The sequence below is a fragment of the Callionymus lyra genome, chromosome 12 (genome assembly GCF_982586985.1).
Source record: "Callionymus lyra chromosome 12, fCalLyr1.hap1.1, whole genome shotgun sequence".
Lineage (NCBI taxonomy): Eukaryota > Metazoa > Chordata > Actinopteri > Syngnathiformes > Callionymidae > Callionymus > Callionymus lyra.
Window position 1 is genome coordinate 17,735,580 of NC_141829.1, and position 25,669 is coordinate 17,761,248.

Genomic DNA, 25,669 nt, shown 5'->3' on the forward strand with positions numbered 1-25,669 from the left:
TGAAGCAATTTTTTTTTAAATCAAAACCTTTTTTGTAATAGAAACATTTACTACTTTTTTTGGATTGAAGCAACTTTTTTAAATGAAAATATTTTTTAGAACTTTTCAATGGAAACTATATTATTTTGATTGAACAGACTTTTTGTTGTATAAATGAATAAAAAAGAAAACTACCATCATAGTGCATTCAGCTTCAAGCTACTTGCGAACACAGTAGGTGGCGCTCCTTTACATGGTTCAGACTTCAAACTAAATGTTTGTTTAACATTTTATTTCCCTTTTTAAACAGCATCTACAATATCTTCACAGCTCTACGATTGTCTTGTTGCAGACAAGAGGGTCACAGTTGAGCAAAGGGGGAGACAGACTGGGTGGGGGGGGCGTAAGAGGCGAGTACGAACATCACTTCTGGGAGACGTCGTCGAGTTTTGGCTCTGAAACATAAGAACACTCAAATGAACTGAAGGCATTCTGAAGGCGCGCTTGTCACCGACCAGGCTGCGATATTCCATGTGACCACTAGATGTCTGCAACTGGTTTTTCAGCTACTTATACCTTGTGAGCGAGTATCACAGGTGTGTGGAGAATTAGCTCAGAGGTTACTTCACAATACAGTCCATTGTCAAGCCTCGGCTCGGTATCCGGGCCGAGGATCGAACCTCGGGCGCTGTACTCCACATTTTACCTCCAGAAAAGATCATTTGATGAGGTTTTTAATAGTCAGAATATTGAATTAAAAACATTATTCTAACATGTTGAACAACTATTTAAATATTGTTTGTCTTTTTTTTTAACATTTAAAACATAGTGTGATATTTTTATTCAAATAATTAAATAACTTTTCTACAATATGCTACTTCATCATCACCTGATTGGCTGAGTAAGTGGGCCAAGTACTTCAATACCCTTTCGGTATTGTAAGTAAGTAAGTAAGTAAGTAAGTCATTTTTATTTGTATAGCGCTTTTCCAGACCAGGGTCACAAAGCGCTTAAACAATCAAAACAATACTCAATAAAGTATATACTTTAAAGGTCAAGATAAAACTGATAACACAACAGGAGTTCCAGAAAATCAAGGAAAGCCTGAACAAATAGAAAAGTCTTAAGATGTTTCTTAAAGGAGTCATTAGATCCATCAAGCGCAAAGAGAGAGGAAAATTGTTCCACCAACATTTTTATATTGAACTTTTCATTTTTTAATTGTATGTTTTATTATTGGAATTATAATATCAAACTAGGTAAAAAAGATAATTTGAAAAATGTCAAATGAAATTATTATTATTTTGTTAAAAGCAACCTTTTCATATAAAAAGTATTGAATTCAAGGTTTCCAAAAAAATTATAAAATGCTTAAAGAAAACTAGATAATCGTTTTCCTAAAAATCAAACGTGAGGCAGCTGGCAAGGCGACAACTTTCCCTGAGGTCCTGGTCTACGGTCGACTCTCACCTGGGAAGTTGAAGTCCGGGAAATTGTCGAGGTCTCCGCCCCCGTAGAGCCTCTGTAGCCTGGCGGTTTCCTCGGCTAAAGCCTTCTGGTACTCTGCACCTGCATCCACCAGGCCGCCGGTGTCCCTGCAGGGGGACACAAACCAGTCAGTGACACACAGAACAACTGCTGCAACACAACAAAGATGGAGGTTTTTGGATGGTGTCCTAGTGGTTGGAGCACCGATGTGTAGTTTGGACGATCAACCGTCAAAACACCGATATATAAACATTGTTTATCCATGATACAACAATTTTATATCATATTTCATTTAAATTCTAGTTATTTTAAGTGTAAAAAAAGTAATCCATTTTTTTGTAAATATATGTTTTTTAATCATGCAAATATTAAAGGTTTGTAACTTTTTTGTTGCAATTAAGTTTCCGGCCACTAGATGGCAGAAGTCATTACATCCTCCGCAACCAGCGAAACAATGAAATCCCAGCGATGACTGAGGACGAGAGGATACAGTCGACTCTAGCAGCTTTTAAAGCTGATGTTGTGTGTCGTTCCTACAGTATAGCCATACATTAAATTGTTAACCCTGTATCGTAATACGCATCGTATCACCACAATTCTGCAATCAATACACATGGTACCGTCGTTCTTACTTGCTCTGGCTGCTATAGCCTCGTATGGCCTCCAGAAAGAGCTTCTGAATTGGGTCCAGCTGAACTGTAATCGGAAAAAAAAAAGGAAGGCCGTCACCTGCCACACACATCAGATATGACCACCAAGTGGGCGGGCTCAGGAAAGGTCATGCACAGACAGGGTTAGACCATTTGTGGAAAGGACAGTCAGTCGTCTACAGCTATATTAGTAGTGCATAGAGATCTTCTGAGCCTCAGTGTTACACCTGGAGTTCCTTCACCGTGCGGGACAGCTGCCCGAGCTACTCAACGTGACTAGAGCTCAGAAGCATTCTCACATGCAGGTGGAAGAGAGGAAAGTGTTAGGAACAGCATGAGTGAGGGACCAGTGAGAGGAGCTGGAGAAGAAACTGGAAGGTCCACCAAGGGAAGGTCAGAGGGAGGAGGCGAGTTGTACCCTGCGTGGTCTCATCCCCGGCAGTGTCGCCCAACACTGATGCGGCGTCTGCCAGGTCTTCCGTTGCCGAGGTGGTCTCCTGTGCAGCTTCAATCACTTCTGAGATGATCTCCGCCACCGGGGCTGCCACCACCTTAGCGACGACCTCCACAACTGGCCCCGCATCACCCGCCACTTCAGCCATGACTTCCGCAGCTTCAGCTATGACCTCTACTACTTCAGCGACGACCTCCTTGGTCTCCGCGGCTTCTGGTGCCGCCTCCGCGACTGGTGCTGCCTCGACCGCCTCCACGAGTGGTGCAGCTTCTGGTGCCGCTTCTACAACTGGCGCTGCTTCTTCGACGGCCTCAATGACTGGTGCCGCCTCTACAACTGGCGCTGCTTCTTCGACGGCCTCAATGACTGGTGCCGCCTCTACAACTGGCGCTGCTTCTTCGACGGCCTCAATGACTGGTGCCGCCTCTACAACTGGCGCTGCTTCTTCGACGGCCTCAATGACTGGTGCCGCCTCTACAACTGGCGCTGCTTCTTCGACGGCCTCAATGACTGGTGCCGCCTCTACAACTGGCGCTGCTTCTTCGACTGCCTCAACGACTGGTGCCGCGACAGCTTCAGCAACAGCCTCAGCGACAGGCGCCGCCTCCGCGACAGCTTCAGCGACTGGTGCCGCCTCCGCGACAGCTTCAGCGACTGGTGCCGCCTCAGCAACGGCCTCTACGACTGGTGCCGCCTCAGCAACGGCCTCTACGACTGGTGCCGCCTCAGCAACGGCCTCTACGACTGGTGCCGCCTCAGCAACGGCCTCTACGACTGGTGCCGCCTCCGCAACGGCCTCAACGACTGGTGCCGCCTCCGCAACGGCCTCAACGACTGGTGCCGCCTCCGCAACGGCCTCAACGACTGGTGCCGCCTCCGCAACAGCCTCTACGACTGGTGCCGCCTCCCTGACAACCTCAACATGTGGCACCGCCTCTTTGACAGCTTCTAGGAGTGATGCGGCAGCTTTTGGCGTGGCCTCAGCAGCTGGGCCTGCTACAGCAGCATGAACAGCTGCAGCAGGCGGTGGAGCAGCTGATATTTTGTTGGAAGGCGGGACTGGTTTGTGCTGGACAAGCTTCTGTATATCGAAGTAGGTATTAGCACTTTTCTCTGAGTGAGGAATACAAGAAGCAGCGAGTTAGCAGCTTTAGACACGAGCAGTGTGTGGAGCAAAGTCGACATGGACGCGTTTTCTGGAGAAACGGCGTTAAATATTTTTTTAAATGTTTGATCTTAACACAGAGTGAATTACTGAGTCAAGTCGCCATTAAAGACCGACATGAATACTGTGTGAGATGTTGCAACAGGGGCCGAAAAAGCTCCAGACTCTTCTGTACTCCAGACCCCTGGTGCTTTGAGATCGACATACACACCGGAGTTGTTCTTCTTCTTCTTGGAGCCGCCACTTTTGGAGCTGAAGGCAGCAGCGGTGGCAGCAGCAGCAGGGGGCGCTCTGCTCCTGAACGCATGCACCTGCAGACACTGAAGACACAGCAACGACAACTTTTAGCTTCGAATCTGCAGCAGCGACAAGAGGTTTAGCTCACATTTGAGCTGAAGAAAAACCGTCAACAAGTTCAATATTCTCAATCGCTTTAATGTTCTCGGCCTCACGTCACAGCTAAGGGTGTAAGAAAATATGAGAACACAATATTTTAACAATGCAGCATCAGTTTTTTCTTTTGGCTTTTAAATCATATTGAGCTTTTATCATATTCCCTATTATATATTTGTTATACAAAATACAATCATCATACAAATATTCAAATATATTTGTTCATTTTTTGTTGCAACCAAACTTATGGCCACTAGAGGGTATATCCTCCCCAGCAAAAGTAACAAAGAAGAAGCTCCTCTCAAGAGGATCGAAACATCTTCCAAGAACTCTACACAGTCCAGTTGATTCGCTTTTGAACCTCTCGTATAACTGAGGACGAGAGGATACAGTCGACTCCAGCTACTTTTAAACCATATGTTGGTTTCAAAACAAAGTATTCAGTGATACAGTCTGTAAACTCTGTCAATACACACCAGATTCTTGTCAATACACCCCCCATTATTCACATCAGTAAGATTACTGCTTCTGGTTTAAAATATTACTCCCCACTTCCTGTGTCAAATATCACATTTTACGCTGACAATAGTTTATTGTTGCTACTTTTCACCACGTTTGGTTCAAGTTGTGGCGGAACTGTGTTCAAAACATACGCTCCAATACCCGTTAATGGGTAAACTGTGACAGTCACTTAGATGAGAAAGATAAATCTAAAAAACGAGAAACTGTTTTTTTGTGTTAACAAAAACTTTTATAACCACCTTAAACAATGCATTTTTTTATAACAATTTTAATGAATGAATGAAGCTTTGTTGGACCCGTGTGAGCTACGGTTCATTTATCTTTGTCATTAATGTGGTATGGTGTTTGTTTTGGAGGTTTGTTATTCGTGTTAGTGCAGCTGTCTGGGCCAACACTCTTTACATCTCAGTGAGTTTTCTTCACCTGCTAATGTAGTTTGACAGTTTTATTGCTGTGCTTGGTTTTTACTTCCAATTCGATCCAAAGTAGAAACCCTCATGTCACACTGCACTACATTGAGATATTTTCCTATGTTATTTCAGTCTTTTAGTGTGTACTGCCCCCCACAATAAAAAAAACTTATGTTGTAGCAATACAAGTTTTCATCTCATGCATCTGATAGAGTACAATAATCTCACACTGATGTTGAATTTTCCCAAACAAATCTTGAAACTATTAATAAAAAAAACAAAAAAGTCTCTGCAGAATCACCAAGTTTCTAGAAGGGTTTTTTTAGGTTTTACTGCAACTTTACGAGTCTTTAAACATATTTTTGGACTCGTTAAATGGAAGCTTGTTCACATGTCGTGCTGCTGCTTCACCACATGTTCGTGGTATGAAGCACAAAGTCTGACACGAGATTCCAAAGCTTCATCTTCAGCAGGTGATCTTCACGTCCGAGCTCACGCACGCACGAGCTCACGCGTGAAGTGATGCGTGATCGACTGACACAACTTTCCCACCACCGTGTAACCCGGTCCAGTCAGCCGGTCACGACCAGACGAGGAACGATTAAAAAATAAAGGTTGATAAAAAGTGATGATGAAGATGATGGTGGTACCTTCACAGCCGTCAGTCGTCCGACTCTCAGCAGAGACGCCGCCATGTTGAGAAGCTGCTCGACAAACAAACACAACGACGATCCTCGCTCTTGTTTGATGGCGTGCAGACTAGAACAGTTCTGGACCCCGGAGCCGGTTCTGACCTGATTCCTGATGGAGAGAGAAGCTCTGATGGACCGGACAGCTCTTTATGTAACACCGGGTCACGCCCCCCTCCCTCCTCACGAAACCGCCTCTCCTCAAGATCTGATTTGTCGTCCGGCAGTGACGTCACTGTGTCAACACAATTCGTCCGTGACGTCTCTAAGTCGGTTCGGTTCTTGTGGTGCACTTTTAAAATATGTGTACATTCCGTTCCCGCATTGGAAAGGCGTGGTCTGGGTGGTGTGACGTCAAATAAGAGCGACCACCGGTCGCCCCTCCCCTTTCCTCGTGCGTCGCGTGTGTGGATACAAACAAACATGGCGGCAATAGACTTTTGCGGGGACTGGCTCGTACTTACCTGTGACTTCAAATTGATCGCCGTTGACGTCACACAGGACAGGTGAGTAGTTCTGGTACCTCCATTTTTTTTAAATTTTTTTTTCGTGTTTCGGGTGGACTTTACGCTGCGTTTTGATGACGTGTTAGTGTCGCCGTCAAGACAGTTGTCAAGTCTTAGTCTGTCATTTTATTATTTACACAGTTCGTTCTGCAGATTTAAGTTAAAAAGAAACAGAAAACTGCAGAAGATAAAACATTTTATGTTCTCTGTCAGTCGGAGAGGAGGGAGACCACGTGACTGTCTTAAATTCAAAACATGTGTGTTTTGAACATTCTTACAAAACATTCTTACTTATCCACCTTTTCTGCAATTTCATCCACTTTCAATTGATGTTGCTTTTTATCTATTAATGTGCTTTTCTGTTTTAAATGCTATTATGAAAATAAATGTCCAGAAAAAGCGTTTTTAAAGAATATATATATATATATAATATTATTATACAAATTTCCCTGCTGCAGAGAGGCGTTTGTGTTCGACTGCAGCAAGGCTGAGAAGCGACGGCGAGAGGATGGGTGAGTCCAGGGAGTTGAGGCTAAAAAGTATGAGTTGAATTGAAGAGATAACTTCCGCCCTCAGTGACGCCCCGGAGGAAACGGGAAGCGACAAAATCCTCGCCGTTGCCGCGTCGCCCTCGGGGAAACTCCTGGCCGTGACGGATGACAACAAAAGGTTGCTCGTGTTCCGGTTCGACTCCTCATGGAAGCTGGTCAGCAGCAGGTACGGAGCCTGGTTTTAAGGTGTGTGTCGTCGTCTCACGTGTGTTTTGTTACAGGTGGGTGGTGCGTCGCTGCACCTCTCTGGCCTTCACTCAGACGGAGGAGGAGCTTCTGGTGGCCGACAAGTCCGGAGACGTGTACCTGTTCTCGGTGAAGGAGGGGGAGAAAGCAGGGGAGCTGAAGATGGGTCACTTGTCCATGTTGCTGTCTTTGGTGAGCAAACCTGCAGCCTCGCACTAAACAATCTTCAACCGTCCATCCCCTTGTGAGCATGCGTTTCTTCTCAGTCTTTGTCTCACGACGACAAGTTCATCATCACGGCCGACCGGGACGAGAAGATCCGAGTGAGTCGTCTGAGCTCGCCTCACAACATCCAGTCGTTCTGCCTCGGACACACAGAGTGAGGGTCAAAACTATCCACTCCCGCAAGAATGAGGCTCCTTCTCCTCCTTTATGACTGCTGACGTCATTGCGTTCTGACGTTTAACCTCTTTCAGGTTCGTCACTTCTCTCCTGATCCCAGCGGGACATCCTGACTGGCTGCTGTCGGGGTCTGGGGTACGACAAACACTCACACATGCATGTACACTAGAGGAGATTCTCGGTGTGTCAGATTCAATTTGCGGGTGAATTTACAGTGCATCTCCTGTATCCTTTTTGCACAGATATTTCCGATATCTATTCCCTTTTTTCAGAGGCATTGAAAATGCACCATCGTGTCCTCAGACATTGACAATAGTTGTACACATCAAACATGGAGGGAAACTAGAGACGCATTAGCTACGGCAAGATATTCAATGCACCAAAAAAAAGACGCAATATTTTGAGTTTTTCAACCGAGGACATCAATATGTAGAACAGACCAATACTTCTTAAGTAAAAACTGACGCATGAGCTAAATAGTGCAGTTAAGTAAAGTGTTTTGAATCGCACTTCAAGCATTTTTTAAATATCCACTACTTGTTTTTTAGATACATTGTTGGCAGTTAAAAAAAAAAAACTTTATTAACATTTCATGTGCATATTCAATTTCTAATTACTATACACATGAGTACTATGAACAATGCACTTTCGTACCGCTATGTGGGGCCTGAGAAAGTATTTTGACAGCAGCTGCTGTTTGCTATATAATGATATTAATAATAATGGTTTTATTTTTGGAAAGGGTTTATGTTTGTATATCAGTGCAATCAGTTTATTGAATTTAATATTTAAATGTTGCTTTAAAGGAAAGATTTATTGAAATCTTGTTTGTTATTTTAAGTAAGTACATAAATGTTTTCATTGACTTGCATATTGAAAGGTTCACTAATAGCTCGGTGCTCTTTTGTCATTGTCTAGTATTACTATTATATCAACCTTTTTATATACAATTTAAAAGGCCGCAATGCAAAAAAATGGAATTATTGGACTTGGAGTATCTTAAAAAAAAAACTTCATTTTGGGAAAAAAAAACCACATTATTTAATCAATCATTTAAAGCAATAAACCTTTTAAAATATTTGTATTACATTGTTTAAAGAATAGCAATTAAAATACCTATACATTTAAAAAAACAAAAAAAACATGGTTGACAGAAATCCTAAAATACACACTCGTGACTCTGCTGTCGTGCTTCAGGACGGGACCGTGAAGTTGTGGGACTTCAAGTCGGGTCGTCAGTTGCAGTCTTTGGACCTGGGCGACCAGGCAGCGGAGCAGCAGGAGAAGGTACGGAGGTCAGTTGTCTGTTCCTCCCCGTCAGACCTTCTCAACAGAGGAAACTCTTTTCGTCCATAGGAGACTGTGAGTCGGCTCGCCAGCGCCCCCGACGGTCGACATGTGGTGGTGCAGTGTGAGCGGTAATGAGACGGCACGAGACGACGCTTGTCCAGACAAATCCGTGATGACATCCATGTGTGTGTATGTTCAGGTCCAACACTCTGCAGTGCTTCTCCGTGGCTGACGATCTTCAGCTCCAGGCTTCACCCTCTCTGCCCTGCTGTCCCCTGGACATGACCTTTGACCCCACCGGTCGACTCTGGGTGCTGATGGACAACAGAGACGTCCCGCTGGGTGTCTTCACGTACCAGGGGAGCAGCTGGAAGGTACTGATGTGTTCTCCAGCGACGGATGAGTTGTGTTTGCCTGAGTCACATGTGTGTGTGTCTGCAGTGTGAAGAGGAGAGTCCAGAAGTGAAAAAGGCCACTCTAGCGTTCAGCGTCCACTGGCAGGATTTGGACGGTGAGTTTTTTTGCGCCCAGCAGGGGGCAGCACCTCATCAAGCCTGAGAAGGTTAAGTCCTGAAAACTGGATTTTTTTTTTCAGAGACCAGCCGGACGAGCAGTCGCTTCGAGCACCTGCACAAGGTGGAGTTTGACAACGTGGGCTCGTATCTGCAGAAGAAGGAGGAGCGGCTGCAGCAGCAACAGAAGAAGGAGGAGCGGCAGCAGCAGCAGAAGAAGAAGAAGAGGAAAACGGAGACGGACCAAGAGATCACAACCTGTAGCTGAATCTCATTTTTAAATAAACGACAACTAATTAAACTGTCGCCTCGTGCTTTAATTAGGTCAAAGTTCATCCTCATTGGTCACGACACCTTTCCCATGATGGTGCAAATGTGTGAGGGTGAAAACTAATTTTAACTGCATGGTAATTTCCGAAAATTAGAATAAGAATCACCTGGATAAATAGATCATGACTTCTTTCAAAATGTTTGTTTTGGGAGTTGACAGAAGGAGTGACTCAAGAGCAGAAGATCAGTGTCACAGGTGTTACATGAACCTTCGTTGAGTATAAAATTATGGATCCTGTTTCTACAAAGATGACCTTTGCTTCTTCACAAGTCACACGACATGCAGGACATGGCAGTTATCGTATCAGGGTCGATCTGCTCCGAATGACTAACCTGCTCCAGAGAAGGACAAGTTGGTGGTTGACTCTGATCTGATCCTCATTCTTCGAGTAGAGCAAGACTGACCTGATCCACTGAATCAACCTGATGATGCACTATATGTGGGGAATGAGACGGTCAATGTGATGAAATGCATTTTTTTGTTTCATTAGATTGACTAGTGCAGTGTAAACCGAGGCTTTAAAAAAACCCCAATAATTTTCCAAGGTCATTTGTGAACAAACTCTGGTCATAAAACTGTTATGACTACTATTTTATAATTGGCGTTACATTTTTGAAAAAATATGTAAAGTAGTAGTAGTTTTTTGTTCTTTTAAAACGTTTAAATGAATAATAATTTAGCAACATGTATTTGAAGTTACTAATAAAACATACTAAACAAACAAACCCTCTTGAGAACCTCATCATGCAAGGTGACATGCAGCTTCCCATAATGCTTTGCCGCCCAGCCAGTCAATCACCTTTTGAATACTGTATTAAAGCCAAAAAAAATCAGCTGTAACTTAATGGAGCAGTGTGTAGAATGGCATCATGGGAGTTCACTGTTTTTTGTTGGCATCATAAGTAAGGTGGGTGGGATAATTAAAGCCTGCCACTGAGTTCTGTGGCTGTGATAAGGTTTGGATTTCTGCCAGTAAAAATAATTATATGTAATGAAACAGAGTGAACAAAAGGGAGTTTTTGCAGTTCCTTGCTGCAGCTATATATGTAAATAAATGCTACCAAACAAGTCGGTGAACTAGGCTTCAGATTTGACCTCAGGACAGGTCAGGTTTTAGATCTTTGCTCATAAAAATATGAGAAAAACCATAATTGCGTGTTTATTTTCATTCAGTATATATTATTATGAGGGAAAAAAACATGTTTAGTGAATTTATTAGCAATAAAGCTTTTTTAAAGTGAGTCGCCTCATGATGCTTGTACAGTAATACTTCTGCGACGCTCACAACTGCTGCGCCGTCAGACTTCACTTGACAGACAAGAATCTCTGCTGCTTCTGTTTGTTTGAGATATCTTTAAAAAAAAAAAGTTTCCTAAGGGCGCAAAAAAGACCACTTTTTCAAGAATGCACTGATTTAAAGTGACAAGGAATTCAGAAGTATAATCTTGGTGGCGAAGAAGAACTTTACAAAATACTGGTTCAAACTTTCCAGACAGAAGAATGGATCGAAATAGTTGATGGTATATTTCCAATGGAAAAAATAAATTGAACAAAATTGACAAATGTATTGGATGATGTATTGAACTTTTATAATATTCTGCTTATCTCCTATAATTCCATGGACCCAAACTGTTATAGTTTTATTGTGAAACTGTGTTTTTCTCGATGTTGTCTTGACCTTTTAAGTATATACTTTATTGAGTATTGTTTTGATTGTTTAAGCGCTTTGTGGCTTACTTACTTACTTACCTTAGTCTGTTTTAATTGCAGTTCCTTAAAAAGGTGTTGACGTGACGTTAATGCAAAAGTGACAAAATCAAACAAATAAATACATCATTCAATATGTCTGTGTTATCTTGTTTATTTATTTTTTTAATTCTATACTGACACCACATTTCTATGTCCTACGGGCAATAAACGTTTCTTATTCTGATGTAATGTGTCAATAATCAATAAGAATTGTTTAATGAAATTATGTGGTTTAACTTCGTTTCTTCCGTGAAATTATTATTTAGTTGTAAAAACGTAATTATTTCAAACATCTTGTTTCAGTTTTTAATGATTGTTTTTTATTATTTAATGCACCTGAAGTTGTTTATTGAGGTGAGTTGAGGTGTAGAAGACATTCGAGTCATTCATTTATATATATTTGCTGTAAATGTAAAAGATAAAATGATCAAATTCTACCTATCGCTCGTGTTCTAATCATCCACTCCCTCTAGGGGGCGGCAGTGAGATCAGAAAGAGAACATCAGAGCGACCCCCCCCACCCCTGCCATAAATGACGTCACGTAGACACAACGGAGCTGTGACGGAAGGTGACTGGACGGAACCAGGGACGGTCGCGACAGGGATTCGTTGAAGACCAGATTCGGAACCGGGGCCGACGGAGAGAGACTCGCCGAGGAAGACCGAAGACCCGGCGGTACAGGAGGAGAAGAAGAAGAAGAAGAAGAAGAAGAAGAAAGGAACCGCTCGGCTGGACTCGGAACCGTCCGCTCCACGGTAAGAGAACCACAGAACCACCGAAGACCCACATCGAGTCCCTTCCTGGTCCAATAGTGAGACATATATATCGACGTACTAGGAGGAAGCCCCGGGTCTTCACCGCCCAAGACCGTCTTGGTACCCCCCAGCAGAAGACCCTCCACACCAGAGTCACACAAGGGTTTATATTTATATTTTTCAAACTAAAACCAGCTTTAGATTCCAGTTTATTCATCCGCGTTATTGCAGAGGATAAAGCAGGAAGCTGTGACGTCACGCCAGGTAGACACCGTTGTGTACCTGACGTGACGCTCAGATCAACGTGGCGATCGTTAGGATCCGCCGCCTCAGGGTTCGAGGGACCCAGAAGTCTACCCCAGGGTCTCTGCTCAGAACTGAAGTCAAAATCAGACTTTTAATTTGAAAAACACTTGGATTTCAAACCCTGTTGCTGTGGTGGTTTTATTTTCACATTGCATAAAAATATCTGTTATATAATGTTAGGAACAATAATAAAGTAAACTGACTCGCACGTGCTGGTCCACCTGCTTCACTCCTTCTTCCTGTGACCTTGCATGTCATGTCGCAGCGTGAGGTCAGAGGTCGATTTCTCCTCCTTGATCATGATGCTGTAAAAAAAATTGGTGTAAAGACTACAGTATTTAAACACTCTGAAGATGAAAAAAAAAGTCAAGACATGTTTTTGATTTTCAAGTTGTGAAGTTTTTCTCTTCAGATGCATCGAGCAGGAAGTTCAACAACACAATCAAATAAATAGAAGATACATCTGGTAAAACATACAAACTGAAGGACAAAGTACAGCGTGACATGAATGCTGTACTTTTGTGTCCATGTTAAACACACAGTTGTACACGTGGTAGGAAGAAAGACTCACACGTCTCGCCACATACTCAGCCCACCACATACTGATCCCACCACTCACTCATACCACCACACACTTATTCCACCACATACTCATCCCACCACACACTCTTTCCACCACGCACTCATCCCACCGCACACTTATTCCACCACACACTCATCCCACCACACACTCTTTCCACCACGCACTCATCCCACCACACACTTATTCCACCACTCACTCATCCCACCACACACTCATCCCACCACAAACTTATTCCACCACACACTCATCCCACCACGCACTCATCCCACCACACACTTATTCCACCACTCACTCATCCCACCACACACTCATCCCACCACACACTTATTCCACCACACACATTCATCCCACCACACACTTATTCCACCACTCACTCATCCCACCACACACTCATCCCACCACACACTTATTCCACCATGCACTCATCCCACCACACACTTATTCCACCACTCACTCATCCCACCACACACTCATCCCACCACACACTTATTCCACCACTCACTCATCCCACCACACACTCATCCCACCACACACTTATTCCACCACACACTCATCCCACCACACACTCTTTACACCACGCACTCATCCCACCACACACTTATTCCACCACACACTTATCCCACCATACACTTATTCCACCACACACTCATCCCACCACACACTTATTCCACCACACACTCATCCCACCACACACTTATTCAACCACACACACTCATCCCACCACTCACTCATCCCAACACAAACTCACCCCATCACACACGTATCCCACCATGCACTAATCCCACCACTCACTCATTCCACCATTTACTCATCCCACCTCATACTTATCCCACCCCGCACTCATCCCACAACTCACTCATCCTACCACTAACTCATCCCACCACATACTTATCCCACCACACACTTATCCCACCACTTACTCATCCCACCACTCACTCATCCCAACACACACTTATCCCACCACACACTTATCCCACCACTTACTCATCCCACCACTAACTCATCCCACCACATACTTATCCCACCACACACCTATTTCACCACTTACTCATCCCACCACTCACTCATCCCACCACACACTCATTTAACCACTCACTCACCCCACCCCGCACTCATCCCACAACGCACTCATCCCACCACTAACTCATTCCACCACACACTCATGCCAGCACACACTCATCCCGCCACTCACTCATCCCACCACACACTTATCCCACCACACACTCATCCCACCACTTACTCATCAAACCACATACTTATCCCACCCCGCACTCATCCCACCACGCACTCATCCCACCACTAACTCATCCCACCCTGCACTTATCCTACCACACACTTATCCCACCCCGCACTTATCCTACCACACACTTATTTCACCCTGCACTTATCCCACCACACACTCATCCCACCACGCACTCATCCCACCACACACTTATCCCACCCTGCACTTATCCCACCACACACTTATCCCACCCCTCACTTATCCTACCACACACTTATTTCACCACACACTTATCCCACCCTGCACTTATCCCACCACGCACTCATCCCACCACACACTTATCCCACCACACACTCCTCCCACCACACACTCCTCCCACCACACACTCATCCCACCACACAATTATCCCACCCCGCACTTATCCTACCACGCACTCATCCCACCACGCACTTATCCCACCCTGCACTTATCCTACCACACACCTATTTCACCACACACTTATCCCACCCTGCACTTATCCCACCACGCACTCACTCATCCCACCACGCACTCATCCCACCACACACTCATCCCACCACACACTCCTCCCACCACACACTTATCCCACCCCGCACTTATCCTACCACACACTTATTTCACCACACACTTATCCCACCCTGCACTCATCCCACCACGCACTCATCCCACCACACACTCCTCCCACCACACACTTATCCCACCACACACTCATCCCACCACGCACTCATCCCACCACACACTCATCCCACCACTCACTTATTCCACCAAGCACTTATTCCACTACAAACTTATCCCACCACACACACCCACACACATTATATAGATAAACAGATAAAACTCCTCCAACACGGTGGAAGATCTCCTGACACAAGTTGAAGAACTGCTCCTGCTCAGCCTCAGATTGTAAGAACGTTGATAAAGATTAGAAACTTGAGCAGAGGCTTGAAATACTTCCTCCTGATTGGACGAGTAGATTGCAGAGGTGAACTCAAATGATATGTTTTGTTATTTCTTTTAATTCTTTTTCCGAGAGAAGTTACTCATTGTTTATTTAGTGAGTCCATGTTGAATGAACTGACTCAGTGTTGTCTTTGGTGAGTCTCTGTTTTAGTGTTTGTTAAGTGGAGTCAACGTTCTGTTCTTGAGTTTGTGTCCTTGTTCTTGTGTTCACATTCTTTTTATTAATAGTTGTGTTCACATTCTTTTCATTAATAGTTGTGTTCACATTCTTTTCATTAATAGTTGTGTTCACATTCTTTTTATTAATAGTTGTGTTCACATTCTTTTCATTAATAGTTGTGTTCACATTCTGGATTGTTGCGCTCACGTTGTTGTGTTCATGTTGTGAATTATTGTGTTCACATTGTTGTTTTGTTCAACTTTTTATTGTGTATAAATTCTTTTAATTAATTGTTGTGTTCATAGTGTGGTAGTGAGTTGTTGTCTTCATTGTGTTATTTGTTAATTGCTGTGCGCACATTGTTATAGTGAATTGTTGTTGTGCTTATGCTGTTCTTGTGAGTTGTTGTGTTTAAATTCTTATCATGAGTAGTTGTGTTCACATTGTTGTTTTGAATTGTTGTGTTCATTGTATTGTATTGAGTTCTTGTGTTCACATTGTTGTTTTGCGATTTCTTGTGTTTAAATTCTTATCATGGATAGTTGTGTTCACATTGTTGTTGTGAGGTGTTGTTGCTCTGAGTTGTTGTGTTTAAATTCTTATCATGGATCATTGTGTTCACATTGTTGTTTTGAGATGTTGTGTTCATGTTGTGGCTCTGAGTTGTTGTGTTTAAATTCTCCTCATGGATAGTTGTGATCACATTGTTGTTGTGTTCATGTTGTGGCTCCTAGTTTTTGTGTTTAAATTCTCCTCATGGATAGTTGTGATCACATTGTTGTTGTGTTCATGTTGTGGCTCCTAGTTGTTGTGTTTAAATTCTCCTCATGGATAGTTGTGTTCACATTGTTGTTGTAAGTTCTTGTGTTCAATGACTCTCTCTTCTCCGCAGACTTGTCAGTCAGAAATGACTCTCCTGGACCGGCACCACTGACCCCGGAGCAGGACTCGGACTTGGACTCGACATGGCTCCCGTTCCTCCTGGAGTGCGTCTACTGTTCTCCTTCAGCCGGGAGCAGTGGTGAGTCCACCTTAAGAGGAAGTAGAGAACCGGACCAGTTCTGCCTGTTGTAATGTGATCACAGTGTGTCAGAGTCCAGGGTCCTCTCTGGGCTACTCGGTCAAAAGGACCTCATGAAGACTCCATTAGTCACATGACCGGCAAACAGCCAATCATGTTGATTCTGAGCTCACAGGTGTTAAATCACCTTCTGAGGCACATGTTTGTTTAGTGCAGCTGAACTTGTGTCAGGTGTATCAACCTTCACGGCTGCGCCCACCTGTGTGCAGGTACCGAGCGCTCACCTTCGTCCTCACCTTCCTCCTCTACACCAGCTTCCATCTCTCCAGGAAACCAATTAGCATCGTCAAGGTAAGCGGCCTCGCCAGCTGTCCTGCCAGCTGTGGCTCACATGTGTTTGTGTTCAGAGTGAGCTACACAAGAACTGCTCCGCCCTGGCGGTGGCTGAAGCCTCCACGCTGGCCTCTGGTGGTCAGCACATGTCCTTCCACGACTGCAGCTGGAAGCCCTTCGGTTCGTATTGTCGAGTGACGCCAAGTATGACAAACATCCCACACACATTTGTATATACAGTAATGTATACATGAATAAATACATTTATTAATACTTACGTAAATACATTATAGTTACACATTTGTAAATAACGTTATATATTTATGTATTAATACATTTTAAATGACACAACTCAGTATATTTTTTTATATAATATCTATTAAAACACTTAATTTATATTAATATACGTATAACACATATGTAAATACATTTTTTTTTCATTTAGAAATACATTATTAAATACATTCTGTAAACATCATTTAAAAATATTATTTATTACCGTTTACATGTAGTTGAGCTATATAACCACTAGATACTTCCATCCAAATATTTTTATAAATGGATTTCAAAAAACGAATTAATATAATTATTTAAGCACTATTTTGAATATAAAATCAATTTAAATCAGTAGGTAAAACTAGAATGAATAAATAAGTTCTTATAGTGTTGATTTATTTGCGAAACTTTAAGGATAATAAGTGCACCTTATGATCCTAAAAATACAGTTAATGAGTGTATGTGATTCATCTGTTATTTTGTCCGAAATGCATCTATTTGATGCGGCTCTACAATAATAAACTATTTTTCTCTAATCACTACTGGAAGGGCTTTGCTGTAATGGGATTAGAATGGAGACGTGAATGCATGTAACTGGTTACACACCGGTTATAAGCCTTGATTACATGTGCATGTAAAATTGTGACCGTTAAAACCCTGATAAATATATTGTTTATACAGTTGTTATAATCTCTGTTGCGTAAGAGAGACATAAATACGTGCATATTAAACAGGAAGTGACACAAGTAGGTTTAAGTGTGTGAACTGTTGTGTGCTCAGATAAGAGCAACTACAAGCAGCTGCTGGGAGCTCTGGACTACTCCTTCCTGTGCGCCTACGCCGTGGGAATGTACCTGAGGTGAGAGCGCAGCAGGGGGGGCGGAGCTCCAAGTCCACGAGAAGGTTCTCCCGTCAACCATCTTGTCCCCTGTGCAGCGGCATCATCGGCGAGCGTCTGCCCATACGCCTCTACCTGACGGTGGGCATGCTGGCCAGTGGACTCTTCACCTGCCTGTTCGGACTCGGCTTCACCTTCAATGTCCACAACATGAGTTTCTACATCGTCGTCCAAGTAAGACGTCCAGCTGCATCTAGGCGTGTGTATTGGCAAAAAACCTGGCAATACCATATGTATCATGATACAGGGGCAACAATACGATGTATTGTGATACTGTAGGAACTAGGATATATTTGTAGTATTGTTGAGTATTTGACTCTGGTGTTGTCGTAACTGCTTTCATTTGTTTTGAAACCAAGATATGTTATGATATAAACATCAGCTTTAGAAGCTGCTGGTGTCCACTGTATCCTCTCGTCCTCAGTCATCGCTGGGATCTCACAGGATGTCATTGTTTGTTCAGCTGCTGAGGATGTAATTAAAGAAATTGAAGAAAGAATAAAATCCGGACTTAAGTCAGACCAGTCTGAAATAATATTTTTAAAAGGTGAAGGAATAAAGAAATATATTGTCTAATATTAGATGTTAAAATAAAAACAAAAATAAGTAAACCACGAATTAAGATGAATACGAGGTTGTAAAAATAAATTAGTTGAAGAATAATATTGATAATAAAATAATTAAATGAGGTCTTAAAAGGTTTACTTGTAAATAAGTGAAAACAAGCTGATGTATAAATAATAATAAATATGGATGATATGTCATGTGACATGAATAAAAAAAAAAAGAATATGTATAAAGGATTATCAGATAGTAATAAAGATTTTAAAGTATTATCATTAAAATAGTTTTAAATCATTGGATGACAAAAAACTACATCAGCCTGCATCCCAACAGAAGAAATATATCAGATGTAAAGGAGGTTCAGAGGTCAATTTGTTTTGTGTCTCAGGTGGCGAACGGACTGGTCCAGACCACCGGCTGGCCCAGTGTGGTCACCTGCATCGGAAACTGGTTCGGCAAAGGAAGGTGAGTGAACCTGCCTCTGACGCCTCCATCCAATGGTTCATAACATCACGACCACTTGCAGCTCGGTCTCACAGATCCCACGATAGAATTCTCTCCCTTCATGTCGTGATGTTACATGTTGATGAACCGTGTGTCATGTGAAGGCGTGGACTCATCATGGGACTGTGGAACTCTCATACCTCGGTGGGGAACATCCTGGGCTCCTTGATCGCTGGTTACTGGGTCTCTTCAAACTGGGGTATGTCCTTCATCGTCCCGGGACTCATCATCGCTGCCATGGGCGTCGTCTGCTTCCTGTTCCTGATCGAGCGTGAGTCCAACCCCACTTATAATTATTTATTTATTTATTTTGTATTTTCATAAATAAATGGGTTTTTTTTACACTTAAAGTTGTATATTCTAAATCCAATAATTCAAAAATAAATGTTCAAAATTAAATATCATTATGATTGGCTGAAAGTTCCATTAAGTAGTTCTAGGTATTAGGTATTGTCTGGTGTCTCACTATTATACCAAGATTTGTATACTGAATCTAAAAGGCAACAAGTTGAAAACTATTAAAACCAAAAAAAAATGCATACATCACTTTTTGTTCCTCCTCAGATCCAAACGACCTGAAAAGCATGTACAATACGCCGCCCCCTGCTGGACACCACGTGAGTGCACATCCTGTTCATAATCTCGATCATTCTGTTGATCAACTTCATAATCTCTCAGTTCGACTCTATAGCGCCCCCTCACTTGTGTGCTCATGTTGGCAGCTGCAGGTCACGACTAAAGGTTGGAATGGTGGTAACGGACACAGTGAGACGTTCCTGCAGTACAAAGAAAACAAAGCTCCGGTGAGTTTCCTCCTGGAGTAAAAACCATGATGAACATTGGGTTCATCCATGTGGATCACATGTTGATCAAATGAACGGCCACTGATCCTCCTCTTGAGAGGTCATCCCAGGGTCAATGAGCAGCTGTTGTGTAACTGACTGTGATCGTCCTCTCAGGGTTACTACTGCTACCAAGATAGTGTTCAGAACAGGAAGGTCAGTCCTCTGCCGCCAAGATTAAGATGATGATGATGATGATGATGATGATGACGAAGGTGGTGGGGATGATTGTGATAATTCTGGGCGGGGCAGACACCGATGCCAATCATGTGACTTAAGTCTTGTAAGTGAATTTTCATTGTGGTGCAGGAGCAGGAACTGCTACACTGATGAGACATCTGCCAAACCCTGATGCTGACGCCTCTACTGACTCAGCTTTTTGACGTACATTTCAATTTGGTTTTGGTTTGAGTAAAGGGAATTTGAAGGCCTTGTTTGAAAGTATATTACTTCCATTAGAATATTTAATGGTTGAATTTAATATTTCAAATGTTTAAACTTTTTTTTATTGAAATGTTGTTTTTCTAAGCATTGATTTATTTATTTTTATTAATCAAATTCAACAATTCCTAAAGTTAATGTTTGGTCTTGTTTTTTGGAATAATTTACTTGAAGAAAAAAACTACTAATTTTTAAAAATAAACTTTTAAGTCATTGTCGCGTGATTGGCTGAAAGTTTGACCGAAAAGCTTTGTACACTATTGGTCATTATACCAGCATTTTTTATATTGAATTTAAAAAATGTTACCAATAACAAAAGATTCGATTTTTAAAATTGTAATATAACATAAAAAAACTACAATATAAAATGAACTATTGAATTTAAATATTAAATAAAAATAAATCAACCGTTTTATATATAATTAGTTTAATTAATTATATATATATATAAAAAAACAATTAAATGCTTAAAAACACAATATTACAATAAAAAAAATCAAAGTTTCAACCTTTGAAATAAGAAAGTCAATCGTTCAATATTCTGCGGTGACTGATATACTTCCATAGGCTTGAAGCAGAAATAAAGGGTTTATATTTCAAAATATTGATGACAAATTTCAGTCAAATCGGATAAAAAGAAAAAAGTAAAACTACACAAACACTTGCATCTGCAAAATATGTTCCATCTACATCACGCAGTTACCATGAAGCTTCAACGGGTGTCAGCAGGGAGCAAAAAAAGCAGTGCCTGCTCCTGCAACACAATCATGTTGTCGTGCAACTGGATGAACTTTTAACGGCGGGAAAGTATCTTCCGGGTCACTCGCCGTCCCAGACCAAACCGTAACTGTCGGCTGATGGAAGAGCTCAAGATGTTAACCAACAACTCACCACTTTTTTTTACCTCAGAGTTACGACACGGAGCTGCTGTTGCCGCGGGACACCAGCTGTGTTCTGGTCCAGCCCGTGGTGGTCGTGAAGAGCGAGGCGGAGCCTACGGCCATCAGCTTCATGGGAGCGCTGCGTATCCCGGTCAGTGCCTCTGTCTCATCCCGACCTTTTATTTTGAAAGTCTTATTTTTACCTTTGCACAAGTCATCACTTCTTTTTTTGTCTTCAGGGAGTCGTAGAGTTTTCCCTGTGTCTGCTCTTCGCCAAGCTGGTCAGCTACACCTTCCTCTTCTGGCTGCCGCTCTACATCACCAAGGCCGGTGAGTGGTTCTCAAGTGTCCAGTGTGAGTTTTGAGTTTCATGTTTGATGCGTGTCCGCAGCTCATCTGGACGCCAAACAGGCCGGAGATCTTTCCACGCTGTTTGACGTCGGAGGAATCGTTGGTATGGATGTGTGTGTGTCTTGTGTTACTGTCAGGACATGTGTGTATCATGCCGTGTGTGTGTGTGAGCAGGTGGGATCCTCGCAGGAGTTATCTCCGACAAGCTGGGGATGAGAGCCGTGACCTGCGCCGTCATGCTGCTGCTGGCTGCTCCGACGGTGAGTCCACTTTGGTAGCCTCACCTGTGTCAGTTAGCTTTAGCTTTAGTTAGCATCAGCTCCTTTAATTAACTTCAGCTTATTTAGTTCATCATCAGTTAGCTTAATTAGACTTAGCTGCAGTTAGCATATGTTGCTTCAGTTAGCATCAGCTGCTTAAGTTAGCATCAGCTGCTTCAGTTAGCCTTAGCTTATTAAGTAAGCATCAATTAGCTTTAGTTAGTATCAGTTGGTCTTATCTGATTTGGTTAGCATCAGTTGTTTCAGTTATTATCAGTTGCGTCCTTCACTTAGCATCAGTTGCTTCAGTTAGCCTTGACTTGACTTCTTTAGTTGGCATCAATTAGCATTAGCTGCTTTATTTGTACCAGTAAGTCTCAACTGCTTCAGTTAGCGTCAGCTGCTTCGTTCAGCAAAAGTTGCTTCAGTTAGCATTACTTGCTAGAGTTAGCACCAGTTGCTTCACTTGGCATAGTCTACTTCAGGTAGCTTCACTTGCTTCAGTTAGCCTCAGCTACTTCAGTTCGCTTCTGTTAGCATCCATTGCTTTAGTTAGTATCAGTTAGTCATAGCTGCTTCAATTAGCTTCAGTCGCTTCAGTTTGCCTCAGTCGCTTTAGCTTGCATCAGTTGCTTTAGCTAGCATCAGCTTCATCAGTTAGCATCACTTGCTAGAGTTAGCAGCAGTTGCTTCACCTGGCATAAACTACTTCAGTTAGCATCACTTGCTAGAGTTAGCACCAGTTGCTTCACCTGGCATAAAAGACTTCAGATAGCATCAATTTGCTTTAGCTTGCATCAGTTACTTTAGCTAGCATCAGCTTCATCAGTTAGCATCCCTTGCTAGAGTTAGCACCAGTTGCTTTAGCTAGCATCAGCTTCATCAGTTAGCATAACTTGCTAGAGTTAGCACCAGTTGCTTCACCTGGCGTAAACGACTTCAGATAGCATCATTTGGCTTTAGCTTGCATCAGTTCATTTAGCTAGCATCAGCTTCATCAGTTAGCATCACTTGCTAAAGTTAGCATCAGCTTCATCAGTTAGCATCACTTGCTAAAGTTAGCACCAGTTGCTTCACCTGGCGTAAACTACTTCAGATAGCATCAATTACCTTAACTTGCATCAGTTCCTTTAGCTAGCATCAGCTTCATCAGTTAGCATCCCTTGCTAGAGTTAGCACCAGTTGCTTTAGCTAGCATCAGCTTCATCAGTTAGCATCACTTGCTAGAGTTAGCACCAGTTGCTTCACCTGGCGTAAACGATTTCGGATAGCATCAATTGGCTTTAGCTTGCATCAGTTCATTTAGCTAGCATCAGCTTCATCAGTTAGCATCACTTGCTAAAGTTAGCATCAGCTTCATCAATTAGCATCACTTGCTAAAGTTAGCACCAGTTGCTTCACCTGGCGTAAACTACTTCAGATAGCATCAATTACCTTAACTTGCATCAGTTCCTTTAGCTAGCATCAGCTTCATCAGTTAGCATCCCTTGCTAGAGTTAGCACCAGTTGCTTCACCTGGTGTAAACTACTTCAGATAGCATCAATTAGCTTTAGCTTGCATCAGTTCCTTTAGCTAGCATCAGCTTCATCAGTTAGCATCAGTTGCTTTAGCTAGCTTCAGTAAGTCATAGCTACTTCAGCTAGCATTAGCAGCTTTAGTTATTATCAGTTAGCATTGGTTGCTTCATTTTAGGGTAATTAAAAAAAACAGCAGCTATTTGTGTGTTTTATGCGAATGAGCGTAACGTTTTTCTCCTGCAGCTCTACGGCTTCTCTATGATCAGTGAACTTGGCTTCGGGCCGACCGTCGGTAAGACTTCATTATCTGTTCTTTGCAGCACCAGCAGCGTACTAACGGTTTGTGTTTGGCAGCCATGTTGTTGGTGTGCGGGGGGCTTGTCAACGGACCATATTCTCTCATCACCACTGCTGTGTCGGCAGATCTGGTCAGTACCTCCTCACTCGGTCCAACACGTGTTCACAGTCACATGACACCCCTGTTCTTGTCCTCAGGGAACTCACAAGAGTCTGAAGGGAAACGCCAGAGCGTTGTCCACGGTAACCGCCATCATCGACGGAACCGGCTCTGTAGGTCAGTGACCTTTGACCTAAGATGGGAAGGGATCGTATTTTGTCATGAACATACTGGACTGATGTAAATGTGTCTCTTTAGGTGCAGCGGTAGGCCCCCTGCTGGCAGGAGTCCTGTCTGCAGGTGGGTGGGATCAGGTCTTCTACATGCTGATGGCTGCAGACTTCCTGTCCCTGCTGGTGAGATTCGATAAACACTCTCATGATCTCAAGAGGTTTGAGCTACGATGCCACATCTGGCTCCTCAGGACCATAACGTTGTTTCTTTTTAAGATAAGACTTTAAAAGCAGATGTGCCTGTGTTTCAGCTTTTACTGCGACTCGTCTCCCAGGAGCTGACCTGTGCCAAGTCCAGACCCATCACAGCTGTGGAGTGAGTATAGTAGTGTGAGGGGAGGGACGAATGCAAGGGTGGTGAAGGAAACATGTTGGGAGGTGAGGGTGACGCGTCTGAGGGTAGTGAAGTAGTGATGATGAAGCTTCATGAAGCAGTGTCATGTTGTTTAGAGGTCAGTAGGTGGCGCCATCAGTTGATGATATGATGTTTTCATTAGAATAGTTGTTAAAAACGAAGAACAATTATGCAGAGACAGCCATCTAGTGGAAGATAATGACACTGCTTCATCACTGTAGTAAAGTACAGATACAAGGGTGGGGTAGGAGATGTGTATGTGACTGAGAAGACATGTGAGGGTGGAGAAGGAGATGTGAGAGGGTAGAGAAAGTAGATTATACAGGTTAGAGTGGAGAAGATGTGTCAGGGTAGAGAAAGTAGAGGAGATATGTGAGGGAAGAGAAGAAGATGTGTAAGGGTAGAGAAAGTAGAGAAGGAGATGTGTAAGGGTAGAGAAAGAGATGTTTAAGGGTAGAGGAGCGGTGAGAGGGTAGAGAAAGTGGAGAAAGAGACATGTGAGGGTGGAGAAGTAGATGTGTGAGGAAAGGTTAGAGGTACTTGGGGCCACATTAGGATCTGGGGAGTACCTAGCAAGTGTCTATGAGCTTCACATCTGATTGTCTCACACAGGCTGAAGGAGCACTGACCACTGATGCACCTGCGTCCAGACCTCCATCTACACGACCTCCATGTGGACAAAGTTCATGTCAAACATCTGTTGGACACCTTCGCCCAGCTCGGATTTGACTTCTGTCCATTGAAGACATTTGCTGGATGGACATCTTTTAACCCCATGAGGATTCACTGTACCAGCCGGACACTTGTGCCGGGCTGGAGTCTATCTGCTGCTCAAACTCTGGGTCTGGTCCCGGGTCTCATGGGTTTTTTAATGTTTTGGACTCAAAACTGTTCGTTGCAGGGAAATGTGGACCTGTTGAGATTGCAGTTGCTGGTACAACTCTGACCACCGAAGGCCTTATTCTGCACCAAAGATCCAACCTGACGTCTTTTATTTTGAAATGTGTGTCGCTGACGTGTTTCTAATGGAATCACCTGTTGAGATCATGTGACCAGTGAGAGGACCGAGTGTCACGTGACCAGTGACAGTCCACTGAGTCCAGGGGTAACTTATTTTTCACGTGGGGAGGAAGGGGGACATAATAAAAGGGGGCGCTATCCAGAAGAGGATTGTGGGAAGTCATTGTCCAATAAATCCTTCGAGGGTCTACAGGCTCAGCTGGACTTGACAGGCGGTGAGTTTCTGACAGACAGATCCACTCAGTGACAGCAGCAGACCCCACAAGTGGACCCAGACACTACATGTAAGGACCCTCGGCCGTATGACGTCACAGGCAATTACACAAGCTTAAAAAAACAAACATAAAAACTCACTTTTACAATTAATTTTAATTAAGGTTTATGTGTGTATCCGTCCAAAAACTACGATCATAAGTACACACGCGCGTTCACGCAGACACACACAGAATGTTTCAAAGTTGCAATTCCAATGCGCGTGCGCAGGGCGCGTCCC

At 43.1% G+C, this 25,669-nt stretch overlaps 3 protein-coding genes across 7 annotated transcripts; 2 read left to right on the top strand and 1 right to left on the bottom strand.

Annotated features, from left to right (window-relative positions):
• Positions 1 to 254: 254 nt before the first annotated feature.
• Positions 255 to 6,059, bottom strand: LOC148068520 (uncharacterized). Of its 2 annotated transcripts, none has more exons than XM_087804019.1 (7): positions 5,856 to 6,059; positions 5,712 to 5,765; positions 3,948 to 4,056; positions 2,536 to 3,684; positions 2,100 to 2,163; positions 1,450 to 1,574; positions 255 to 434 (listed from the first exon to the last, which is right to left on the bottom strand). In XM_087804019.1, the coding sequence occupies exons 2-7, from the start codon at positions 5,754 to 5,756 to the stop codon at positions 403 to 405; spliced, it is 1,524 nt and encodes a 507-aa protein (XP_087660145.1). In that variant the 5' UTR covers positions 5,757 to 5,765; positions 5,856 to 6,059; the 3' UTR covers positions 255 to 402. The 2 variants fall into 2 exon arrangements, with proteins under 2 accessions (XP_087660145.1, XP_087660146.1); XM_087804020.1 differs by having other exon boundaries at positions 2,536 to 3,247; positions 3,344 to 3,684; positions 5,712 to 6,059.
• A 29-nt stretch (positions 6,060 to 6,088) lies between these two features.
• wdr4 (WD repeat domain 4) lies at positions 6,089 to 9,498 on the top strand. Its single transcript, XM_087804022.1, has 11 exons — positions 6,089 to 6,256; positions 6,715 to 6,768; positions 6,833 to 6,973; positions 7,029 to 7,185; positions 7,260 to 7,372; positions 7,470 to 7,530; positions 8,593 to 8,682; positions 8,752 to 8,813; positions 8,885 to 9,059; positions 9,127 to 9,196; positions 9,281 to 9,498. Exons 1-11 carry the CDS (start codon positions 6,174 to 6,176, stop codon positions 9,463 to 9,465), a joined length of 1,191 nt encoding a protein of 396 aa, XP_087660148.1. The 5' UTR covers positions 6,089 to 6,173; the 3' UTR covers positions 9,466 to 9,498.
• Positions 9,499 to 11,843: 2,345 nt separating this feature from the next.
• Positions 11,844 to 25,323, top strand: slc37a1 (solute carrier family 37 member 1). 4 transcript variants are annotated; one of them, XM_087804323.1, is made up of 21 exons: positions 11,844 to 12,033; positions 16,175 to 16,303; positions 16,573 to 16,654; positions 16,711 to 16,816; positions 17,693 to 17,771; positions 17,849 to 17,984; positions 18,763 to 18,839; positions 18,983 to 19,149; positions 19,443 to 19,495; positions 19,601 to 19,681; positions 19,838 to 19,876; positions 21,071 to 21,193; positions 21,282 to 21,372; positions 21,434 to 21,496; positions 21,568 to 21,653; positions 23,415 to 23,463; positions 23,526 to 23,599; positions 23,667 to 23,745; positions 23,827 to 23,924; positions 24,053 to 24,117; positions 24,769 to 25,323. In XM_087804323.1, exons 2-21 carry the CDS (start codon positions 16,248 to 16,250, stop codon positions 24,782 to 24,784), a joined length of 1,620 nt encoding a protein of 539 aa, XP_087660449.1. In that variant the 5' UTR covers positions 11,844 to 12,033; positions 16,175 to 16,247; the 3' UTR covers positions 24,785 to 25,323. The 4 variants fall into 4 exon arrangements, with proteins under 4 accessions (XP_087660449.1, XP_087660450.1, XP_087660452.1 ...); XM_087804324.1 differs by having other exon boundaries at positions 19,607 to 19,681; XM_087804326.1 differs by lacking the exon at positions 19,838 to 19,876.
• The last annotated feature ends 346 nt before the right edge of the window (positions 25,324 to 25,669 follow it).